The sequence below is a fragment of the Peromyscus eremicus genome, chromosome 8a (genome assembly GCF_949786415.1).
Source record: "Peromyscus eremicus chromosome 8a, PerEre_H2_v1, whole genome shotgun sequence".
Lineage (NCBI taxonomy): Eukaryota > Metazoa > Chordata > Mammalia > Rodentia > Cricetidae > Peromyscus > Peromyscus eremicus.
Window position 1 is genome coordinate 20,167,534 of NC_081423.1, and position 11,640 is coordinate 20,179,173.

The 11,640-nt window shown below is 44.0% G+C and overlaps 1 protein-coding gene across 6 annotated transcripts in view; it reads right to left on the reverse strand.

The window, feature by feature from the left end:
- The window catches only part of Tenm2 (teneurin transmembrane protein 2), a 942,842-nt gene that overhangs the window by 204,408 nt on the left and 726,794 nt on the right, over positions 1-11,640 (reverse strand). For 4 of the 6 annotated variants that reach the window (XM_059270356.1, XM_059270355.1, XM_059270353.1 and 1 more), the window contains one exon: positions 9,504-9,626. The exons of 1 other annotated variant lie outside the window; for it this stretch is intronic. In XM_059270356.1, coding sequence (XP_059126339.1) covers positions 9,504-9,626 — 123 coding nt within the window. Of the gene's footprint in view, positions 1-9,492; positions 9,627-11,640 lie in introns of all 6 variants that reach the window. One more of the 6 variants, XM_059270358.1, reaches the window with a different exon arrangement.

Here is an 11,640-nt window from a genome sequence, read left to right on the forward strand (position 1 = left end):
ATACATCAGGAGACGTGGGATACAGTGGAAAGGCCCTTAAGATAAAGGATCAAAAGCCATGGGTTCTGGCACTGAACAACCTTGAGGCTTTTGTGGAAGGGTGGGTGGAAAGAAATTATCTTGAGTTGAATCCCATCCTTGCTGCTAAGAAACCATGGTTTTAGGATGTCTAGCTCTCAGGGTCTCAACATCCTTCTGTATGTAAGAGTGGTATGGACTCAGAGACGTGTTAAGTGGCATTCTACTCTAGCCTTCTATGCTCTGTAGAGCAGGCCGCAAGAGTCATTCTTTAAACAAGCCACGAGGAGTCTGTAGGGGTGTGTGCGTGGCTGGGGAGGGCTTCCAATAGCAGACCAGGACGGGGACCATCAAAAAGCTGGTTTATAGGGTCTTTAATTTTAACAAACTCAGTGGCCTTGACAGAAGTTCCTTCCACTGGTAGATGGCATTCCAGTTTGTTTCTCTGTTGCTGTGATAAAACTCTGACCAAAACCAACTTGGGGAAGACAGGGTTTATTTGGCTTACATATCCAGGTCACAGTCCATCCTTGATGGAGGTGTGGGTCGGAACTCAAGCAGGAGCAGAGACAGGAGCCATGGAAGAAAGCTGCTTAATGGTTTGTTACTGATTCTGCTCAGCCTGCTTCCTTACACAAGCCAGGACCACCAGTCCAGGAGAGGCACCACCCACGGTGGGATGAGCCCTTCCCCATCAATTAGCAGTCAAGAAAACGCCCCACAGATGGGCCTGCAGGCAAATCTGATGGAGGCAATACCTCGGCGGAGGTTCTCTCTTCCCGTGTGTCTCAAGCTGACAACCAAGAACAGTCATTACAGATGGTAAACAAAATCTTCAAAACTGATTTCCCAGGGTGTGCAACTGAATGATGAGTTTGCAAACCCCTTTTCTTCTCTAGAGGTATATATGCACACACACGTTCATATATGTAATTTTTATTTTGAAATAACTTCAGGTTTAAAATAATTTCAACTGACACATGGAATTTCTGTAGTCTTTAACTCGGATTCTTCAAATATTATACATATTATTTTTATCATAATTTTCCTCTCCATATGTGTGTGTATTATCTATATATACACATATATGTATATGTATGCATGCAATCACCCCTCTATATCTGGGGGGTTCTACTTATGAGGATTCAATGAAATAGAGATCAAAACTATCTGAAAAGATATATCTGTATGAAACACATGCATTAAACACTTTTTTCTTGGGATTGCCTGAACAGTACATGTAGAGATGATTTAATATATAGGGAAGGATGTGCCTAGGTTATGCAAATAGTACATTTTATATAGGGGTCTTGGGGACCCACAGATTTTTGGTATCTGGAGAAGACTGGAGCCGTCCTCCCGAGACACGGAGCGATGACTCTGTGTGTGTGTGTGTGTGTGTGTGTGTGTGTGTGTGTGTGTGTGTGTGAATGTAGTTTTTTTCCTCCTTGGAAACATTGAGAATCAGTTACAGATAAAGCCCTCTTTTACCTTTGCATGCTTCCATGTATTTATCTTAAATCAGGGATAGCATTTTTAAGAACCACAGTGCAGTCATCAAACCCAGGAAACTTACCTTGCTGCTGTGCAACGTTTAGTTCACAGACCTCATTCTAATTTGCTGGTGGTCACAATAATGGCCTTTATAGCAAAAGAAAGAATTTTCTACTCTTTTTAAAAAAATAATAAAAGTGGATATATTAAAAGTTGCAGTTTTAAAAACAATAAAAGAGGGAAGGAAAGAGGTAAAAACTAGGAATTGCTACAGCTTGCATGGGGACCCATCTAATAGATCACATGGCTGCAGGCAGGTTAAGTGCTGGGCCAGTGTCCGGAGCACAGATCTCTGTTTTTCTCTTAGAATGAAGAGACAGCAAAGCTGGGCTGGATCCCACAAATGAAGGTTTGAACCAAGAGTCTCCCTAGCCACACAGCTCTCCTAGGACAAGAACATAGCTGGTCCCTAACAGGATACCATGGAGAGACACAAACATGGCTGGTCCCTAACAGGACACCATGGAGAGACAAGAACATGGCTGGTCCCTAACAGGATACCATGGAGAGACAAGAACTTAGCTGGTCCCTAACAGGACATGGTAGAGAGACAGATACAATTGTCTCTCTATTGGGGGAACAATAACAAGAGGATTCAATCTCTATGTACAGAATGGATAACCTCACATAGAGAAATGTAGAGGTCTCAAGGAGGCTTTTTAGGGCTGAACAGTCCCAGATGTGGACCTCAGCACCAGTAATTACCAGCTCTGTGCCTCTGGGCTAGTCACTACCCTTGTTTGATTCAGTCTTCCCATCTGAATAATGGACTTCTGAAGATACAATCATTGACATGTTGTAGACATGCTGGTGTTTCTGCTTCCTAGCCTGTCTGTCACAGCACTCCCTTAAGTCAGCTAGAACTGGGAACTCAGATTTGAAGGCTAAACTTGTAATGGTATCATTTCATATATAGACTGCCCAGAGTAAGCACAATTAATAAAAAGAGGCCCAAGGGCTGGAGTGGGGCTTCACAAAGCCACAGACATTTTTCCAGAGCAGCTGAAATCAATGAACAACGAACAGCCAGTATGCTTGCAGCCTGTCAGGGGCAGTGCATAGGTCATGCATATTAAGATATGAGGGCCAGAGCAATCAAACCTACAAGTCTGGTGCTTCCAAATGGCTCCAGCTGCTTCTCATGTGAGTAGCTCTGTGCACCTGCCTGAGTGAAGGGCAGCCAGACTTTACTTAGTTAACAATGATGAATGAACATCCTAAGCATTTGGCTGGGTCATCTTATACTCAAGCAATAAATATTTATCAAGCATCCACTGTGCTACTAAATAAACTTTGGTCCACACAGATCTGGGATGTATGTCATATTCTCATCCCATATTCCAACAGCCAAGGTAGTCTGAAGTCCTGGGTCACATGACTGAGTAGGGGAACTCCAGAGAAGAGACATGACAGAGAATCCTGTGATCTTCTTGGGTAAGTGGGCCCAGTGTGACTGGGTATTGGACAATGGCCAGGAAAGACATTCTGGCAAGCAAGGCCAGGTCTAGGCCTTGCCTCTTAAAGCTGGGGTCTCCATGGAAGACTTTTCTATCCATGAGCTACACAATGAAAAGTGGAGATGGTGGTCATTTTCCCCAAGAGGCAGATGTCTGAGAGCCTCTGGTTCTGGATAGCACACCTCCAGCCTATGGATGAGATTTGTGGTGTTTCTGAAGTAACACTCTGATGACCAATTTTACATGATCATCCAACTCTATCACTCCACGGAAGATTGCTCATGTAAATGTGAAACTACTGCCTACTTCTGAGACATGTACCTAAAATTTCAACCAGTTAAATAAGACTGATGTTGAGGAAAATGACAAGTCTTCCATCGCTGCATTAGGACTAATCATTTCAGAACGTGGTACCATAACTCATTTATGGAAACAGAGAAGTTATTCCCCAAACAAGTGATAAAGGGAACGGACTCGTAGTTATACCAGGAAAATGAGGCCTCATATTAATACTTCCTAACTTCCCTGAGCTCCAGAGGCTCCTCCACATAAATCTGCCTCACAGATTATTCTGCCTCACATATTTTTATCTATTGCAAATAAAGTTGAATTCAGAAGATTGCCTCAGTCATTACACTTGGTTTCCATTTATTTGGGCATCAGAACAACCATCTGAGGCTTCCGTTAGCCAACAGGTAACGGAAGAGCTCCTGTAAGGACCTTCGGTTAGTGACTAAGAAATGCAGCTGGTCTGGGTTGTCATCAGCCTCATCAGCCTGTCACTGAATGGCTCTTCTTGGGAAAAGATTCCCAGAGTGAGAGACCCTGCTCCTGTGATTGTATTCACAACACTGCACAGGATTATTCTTATAAAATCCTTCAGGTCTGGAGACTATATATGGCCTTCACATATTGCCTTAGATAAAAGCAGTCAATTCTTCACTAGCTCTAGTCAAATATTTATACCTCTGACCCTTCCGTGAACTCACCTTGCCTCAATATGCCACTTGGTTTATTAGTATTGTTGATGGCAGCTAAATGTACAGAATAGCTACTACTTGGCATACGATCTTTTGATAGCCTGGCACTTTTCCCATTATTCAGATGGGAAAACCAGGGTTGATGAAAGTTATGTGACTTGCTTATAGCCCTATAGCTCTTTGGTGGTAGAGCTGGGATTAAAAAACTTTGTCTAGTGGACTCAAAACCCCATATATCTAACTATTAGGTAGACTGTGTTTCAGAACCTACACTAGAGGATCTCCAGAAGAGAATCCAGAAGGAGAAGAGCTCTGGGTATATTGACCCTGTGAAAGAAGGGTGGTCAATGGGAGGAAAGGCAAATTTAGCATGGAGGAAAAATGATTGGCTCATTTGGACTGATATTAAGCCAGAATGATGCTAGGAAGAACAGATTACACAACTTTATAGCTAGGGTCAGAAACCCATCCTTGTGATATGTTTAATTGGGGCCCAGCTCTAAGAGTGGTAGAACAAGACTCTAAGAATGACAGGAATCGCATCAACTTAAGCTACAGGCGTGTTTGCTAATGGTTATGCTATAAGGTGACGTTTGACCCCTTGTCCTTCTGGGAACATCACCAACTTTGGAAAAGTCCCATGCAGAGAAGTGATCATTTGAAACCCTTAACTGTGTGCATTGAGAGGCTGAGTGACAGGAGCCAGAGGAAGAATTACCAACCTCCCTGCGAATCTGGCTCCGAGTACCATGCATTAAGCCAACGAGTAAAAATCATTATGAAGTTTTTGCTGAAAGGGCAAGTGTAGAAAAACATGTTTCTAAACAGAATAACAGTCTTTGCCATTTTTTCCAACTTGCATACCATCTGGAAATTCTGATTTTTTTCAAAGGGTAGGAAAGAAATGTGCTTCAGGCACAAATAAATGTTTACAGCTGAGTTATAAACCGAGAATGGTAGGGCTTAAAACAGGCAGGCTGGTGGTGATGGAGCTCAAAGCTGCAGGAGACAAATAATGCTTGGGGATCTGGCCAGCGTGTGTTACACATCGGCCCCTTGGAAGGGGAAGTCTGGCTTCCCATTGACCTCATCCAGTGAGGGACAAAAGTGTCACCCGGGACTTGTGTTAATTCTTAGAAGGTAAGGGGAGGGAAATGAAGTAGCATTATTGTCTGTCTGTCTTGCCATTCTGAAAGCAGCCTTCCCTTTTGGACAGCTCAGAATCTCATTGGAAGTGGCAGCCTGTGGAGATGTATCAAATGGACCAACCAAGAGAATTGACGGTGACTTTAAGGATGACAAAGATTCGTAGGTTGTGTGTCAAGTGCATGTTACCACAACAGTGCTCTGCAAGAGCTACCTCATTTGTGCTAGACTACAAGCTTGTCAAGGAGTGCCATTCCACAGATGAGAAAGTCAAGGCTAGGAATGGATAAATGATCTGAATAAATAAAGTCAGCTCAGTACACAGGGATGTAGCTGGCATTTGTGTTCAGCCAAATCAGCGCCAGTATTCTACACTGATTTACAGGATTTTTCAATGAAAGTCAGGAAGTGTACATGACCAGTGCTTGGTGAAGAAAGAAATGGAGGTGTTGGGATATTGGAATCCTTAATTTGGGTACGGGAAAGATTCTAGAGAAGTAGAAATAAGTTTTGCAATGATATGGGAGAGTCGTTAATAGTTTTCTTTTATTAAAGGGTAAAATTGCAAATACTGTACCCGTTTGCCTCCACAGTCATATGGGCCTGGCTATGCACCAATAGAGACTGTCATCACAATGCGTGGTCAGCCAGATTTGGTCCATGAGATGTAGTTTGCTAACCCTAGTGACACAGAGGACATTAGGAATACAAAATGACTGATGGGTTTTGAGAATGATCCATGAAATTCTACTTGAGACCATATTCTTTCTTAAGATCAGTGCACAAACCCAAAGCCAGTGACATGCCCCAGCAAAGCTCTTGTATACCTTATTTCTGGGCACAAGCAATCAAGCTGGATCCCTGTATGCTATCTGACCAGGTCAGAATACTGTATCGAATCTTCATTCTCGAGGCTTATCTAATCCCAGATCTATAGAAAAAGCACTCTGTGTCCCTCTAATGAAGATGTATGAGTTCATTCCTTTGAACACAGAAATACACACGAGACGGTGAGTGATTCTGGCAGTCCACGTGGAACTCCTTCTCGATGTGGAACCCAAGACCATCTACGTTAAGGTTTAATTGAAAGAGATTGGAAGAAAAATAAACCACAAACAACAGTAAATGGAAAAGGAAGAGGAAGACACAGCCCCAAGAATACACTCTCCTAACTAATGAAAGGAGAGCTCTGTTTGCACTATCATATCAGAGTGTGGAGGCTGTCCTGTCTATTAGATGCCTTCCCAAACCTGCACAATGTAAATACTCCTGCAGACCAACTAATGAAATCTCTATCGATAGACCATCTTAGATGGGCCTCACATGCTCGTGTTTTGCTTACATTTTAATTTGCTCCTGCTGGATACTTACCCAGTAATTGCTTAATAAGATTAACCTCCTTGGCAATGTGTGGTGAATCTTGATTAAAACATCGGAGTGAAGGATTATCCTATACCACAAAAAATTGAGGGGGTGTTATTTAATTAACTTATTGCCAATATGTCTTGATTGTCTCTTTGAAACAGTGGGAAAGTGGTCGATGGGAATTGATTTGGGTTATCTAAATGTATAGAATTGGTGAGTGAGGAATGGCGAGGTCACTGGGTCTAGAAATTCAAATCTCAAGTCACTCAAGGACATTAACAATCTTTCCTGTCACGTTACAAGACTTCCTGCCTTTAAGCTCTAAGAGGCAATCTGGTATCTTCAGTCATCACCTGAGTACTGTTTGGGCATTTGGGAAGAAAAGGTATTGTGTTTTATTTCATTTTTAAGCAATTTTGAAATGTCACCCTTTTTATAAAGACCCAATGGGCAAAACCCACAGGACAATGCTTCGGCAAATAGTTCCCCTGTCCCATGACTCACTTGGAAAAGACGAGAAGTGGTGGCGTCACACAGATTGTACTCTGTGTTTTCAAGCACACTGTGGTCTTTCCAGAAGTCACAATGGAAAGGAAATGCTCATTTGTTACCTTAGAGCAGTGGTTCCCAATATGTGGGTCGTGACCCCTTTGACAAATTTTTATCTCCAAAAATATTTACATTATGATTTATAACAGTAGCAAAATTACAATTATAAAGCAGCAATGAAAATAATTTTATGGTTGGGGGAGGGGGTCACCACAGCATGAGGAACTGTATTAAATGGCCAAAGTATTAGGAAGGTTGAGAACCACTGCCTTAGAGACAAGTATTCCTAAGGCTTGCTCTCAAAGGAGTTTTCCTCAATTGCCTGACCACGATGGTGTGGAATGTTCAAGGGGGCATGGGGCTGGGAATGGGGCATAAAGACACAAGGAAAAGGGGCTATGTTCATTTCTAGAGGCCTGTGAAGATCACGGGGTCCTGAGGTGAAGGTTACTAATTTAAAAGCATCCATGTACAACTTCAGAATGCTTCTGTCTCTCCGTCCCATGCCCAATGGGATGAACTGCATCTTTACTTGCAACTGTGCATGCTGATTTGTCTGAAAGGAAGGGGGTGTTGACTTGGTGTTAAAGAAAAGTGATGGGTAAACGTAGCAGAGACTCCCTGAAGGTGGTACTCTGCACTGAGGTAATTCTTCATGCTAGGGGGCTTGCTAGTGTACTGTGGGTCATTTAACAGCGCCCCTGGGCTTAACCCACTAGTTACACCTCCAATTGTGACAATAAAAAAAAAAAAAAACCCTTCCAGTCATTGTCAAATGTCTCCCAAGGGGCAAAAATGAGAGGAACTGTTGTCAAGGAGAAGGGACGGAGTGGGGTCAAGTGCTGGAGGTGAATAGATTTCAGATCTGAGGACAATAAATTTGGCTCTGGGCTTTGTGGTCAGTTAAAGCAGAACATGGTCAGTTAGGGTGAAATATCCTCTTTATTTTGAGATCTGGTTTTACCTACTCAATAATGGAAAGAATATCATTTCATCCTCAGATAAAACTTTTTCATGCTTACTTAAAGGTAATTTAGCGTTATGATTATGACAGATGAGAAGGCTGATTCTTAAAGACTGGATAAAAAGGCAGAAGTCATACCTGAAGGTGTAGGGCAGCTCTGGGGAGAATGATTTAAAGACCGTTAGCATATCAGGGTAAGAAATACACACCTGAGGCAGGGCAATGCTGGAGTCTTCTCAGCAGAAAGCACGAGATACAAGAAAAGCCAACCTCCTGTCCAAAGATGCACATTGCACAGACCTGAATTCAAGTTCGTACCTGTCCCGTGTCCATGGGTGAAGTTTCTAGAGTATTCTGGGCCTGAATGTCTCAGAGATGGTTTTCCTACTTTTGAGGCTGAAGTTACATTATGCTCTGCTGGGCATAGGATAGATACCTTATAGAGGCCCCTTCCCTTTCCTTTAAAACGTTCCTGTGGTGTATTCTAAAAAAAAAAAAAAAATCGTGTGTGTGCATGTGTGTGTGTGTGTGTGTGTGTGTGTATGTGTGTGTGTGTATGTGTGTGTGTGTGTATGTGTGTGTGTGCTGGTGACTAAGAAATAGACTGAATAATTATGTTTGGAGAAGCCCGTTCCATACAATTCTGGATGGGATTTCCAGCCTGAGTTACTCAAATGCCATCAAATCACCAAACAGCAGCCCTGCTAGCTGTGCCATTGGCCGCTCCGCTCCGCTCCCGTCTTTTAATTGCTCCTGTCCCCACCTCCCCACAGTTCTGTTTTTCTCTCCTCTTTTTTAGCACCTTGTTAGCATCTATTTTTCTCCCCTACAAGAATACAGTGATTGCCTCAATGAACGTTTCTATTGTCCTCCTCACTGCTCTGAAAAGGGAAGCTTTGTTGCCGAGTTGTCAAAACTCCTTTCTATTCTCCCCCAAAGCAGAACAGCTCTGTCTCTGTCTCTCTCTCTCTCTCTCTCAAGGCAAGCCAGGCGAGCCTACTCCCTGGGGAGGCTGTATCTCTCCTTGTGGGAGAGGGACCAAGGCTAGTGGCTTGTAATGCCAGCTGCTTCCTGACTTCTGATTAGGCAGGTTTTTGCTGCTGCTGCTGCTGCTGCTGCTGCTCCAGCTGCTGCTGTTGCTGCTGCTTCTGCTCAGGCCTCGGGATGCTTTCAAGCATGCCACATGGTGCCAGTTGCTGTAGATAGCATAGGTATGCACACTGCTTGGAGCAGGCTCTGTGCCAGATTCAAGTGACTCCAGCCAAACACAGCTAACAGACAGGAACAGCAAACAGCTTTTAAACGTGGGCACCTATGAAAGGCAGTCTTTTTTTTTTTTTTTTTTCCTTTCCTTTTCTTTTTCCTTTTTTGCATGCCTTCCAAGATTTGGATTAAAAAACCTGAAGCAGCTGGCGAGAGCCCTGAATTTTCCTGTGACCTCAATAGGGCAAGCAGCAGCTGGAACCTCACCTTTGCCTCCAGATGGCACTGTTACCACATCATCGTTTCCTGGTAAGCCGGTCCTTACGCCATTGTTAAAGGTGTGTCCATCTGCCGGCTGGAGTTGCCAATTGAGTCCGAGCAGATGCATTGCTGCAGGAGAGACAAAGTAATGAAAATATGAATAGATAATTCAGCAATGCAAATGTCAAGGGGGAGGGCCAGGTGCCTGTTTCCAAGCAATTGCCTTTTAAGGAAACTGCAGTTCAAAAATGGCTTGCCCCAGGCCTCCAGGATTAGCTAAATGCAGAAAGTGGCAATCCAAGAGTTTCTGCCTCCTTTGCTCTGGAGCAGCTCCCAGCCTCGGGGGCAGCACCCCTCGTGGGAAGTGGAGGAGGGAGGTGACACGTAGGTCTGCTCTTTCAGGATGGGCTACTCTATCCCTTGCCTGCTTGCCCTCATACCTGCTTTTAGACAGGTGCACGGACAAAGGCTGGCTTCTCCCAGCTACTCAACATGGGAGTCAAGTTCAAAAGCAAGGCTCCACTGCTGCCATCTGACTGGCCCTGAAATGCCAGCACAGCCGAGGTCTCTGCAATCGAATTGGCCCACTTAGAAGCATGCCTACCTAACTGTGTCGAACTTTTTTTGCCCCTCTCTTTTAGCACATTGTGGAAATGCTTAAGGGTGTGTGTGTGTGTGTGTGCGTGCGTGCGCGCGCGCGCGCGTTTGTGTGTATGTGTGGAATAGTGGTAGAACCTTTTCCAGGAAAACAAAACAAAACAACACAGTATTATTCGGTTTCCCCCAAGTATGAAATGAGACAGAGATGAGATGCCCAGAAGCACTTGCTCTCAGGAGACAAGCATGTTTTCAGAGGTCGATTTCCATGTACACCTCACCCTCCAGGCAGCCTTCTAGTCTTGTTACTTAGCTTGGGCAGAGACCCAGTTAGTTTAGAAAACCCAGTGTAGCATCCATCCCCGATGGATCCTGGTTTTACTGTTACTGAGGGGAGGGAAACACCTGTGTTGTTTCCAAGCCCTCATCTAAGAAATGCTTCATTTGTAAATAAATAAGGAATCCATTCCCCTGCATGTTTCCCACACAAACAATGACTGTGCCCTGTCTGTCTGGCATTTCAATGGGCACAGGTTGATGCCTGTTGCCACATTCACAGCTCGGCAGGAGAGAAAGGGCTGTTGACAGGAAAGTTCTGAGTTTGATGTGGGGATGGGAGAAACAATTAACCACAGGAAACACAATTAACAATGCTTAGGAAATTGTTCACATAGCAATTAATTCTGCATGCCTACCACCACTTAAAGTCAGGCTGCATTCTATTAAGGTTAAAATCCTATCTTCACACAATACGGCTTAGATTGATGGCTGCAGATTAAGGTGGTAAGGTACCTGGCAGAGTCTGTGTCTGCTTTTTTTCCCACAGGCTTCTCCACCTCAAAACCACATTTCCCATCTCTACATTTCCATGAGGTGCAAGGCCCACAGTCGCAACTTTCCCAGATGATAAATACTAATAAGAATAAGTGACATTTACTGTACTCTTTCCGTTGAGGTAACACCTAATTTTCTCCTGCAGTTTATCCGTTATATGTAGGTCACTTACTTGAAGAGACCAGAGTCTATTGCCTCAAATAATGACATATTTTCACCATACAGAGGTCAGGAAATGAGAAGTAATCGTGGTTGCTTCAAGATAACGATACCTTCTGGTTTGTAATTACCAGGTGAAGGGAGCCAAGGAATTAGCTGTTTTAAAATGATTTTTCAAAAAGAAAGGAAAAGGAAAGAAAAGAAAAGAGAAGCCCGATACCATTGGGTGATTGGAGCTCGCCTGGAGGCAGCTGCTGCTGCGCCAAAGCAGCAGGTCTCTGGAGGAGGGTCCCTGAGTGCTGAGACAGATGCCACCACCAAGCATCACAGGTGCAGCTAGGGCCCCAGCCTAACAAAGCTTTGATGCTCATGTCTATGAAAAATCAGTGGCTCCTGGCAGGCAATGACGACAGCCTCCCCAGTGCCCTATCCATGTGCAATTGCTCCCTTCACACACTGCTCAGGCTTGCCACTCCAAGGTACAAGGTTCATTTCCACCGTCAGCTTCGGGAGAATAGTAGACAGGACGGCAATCTTACTGAGCATAAAGGGG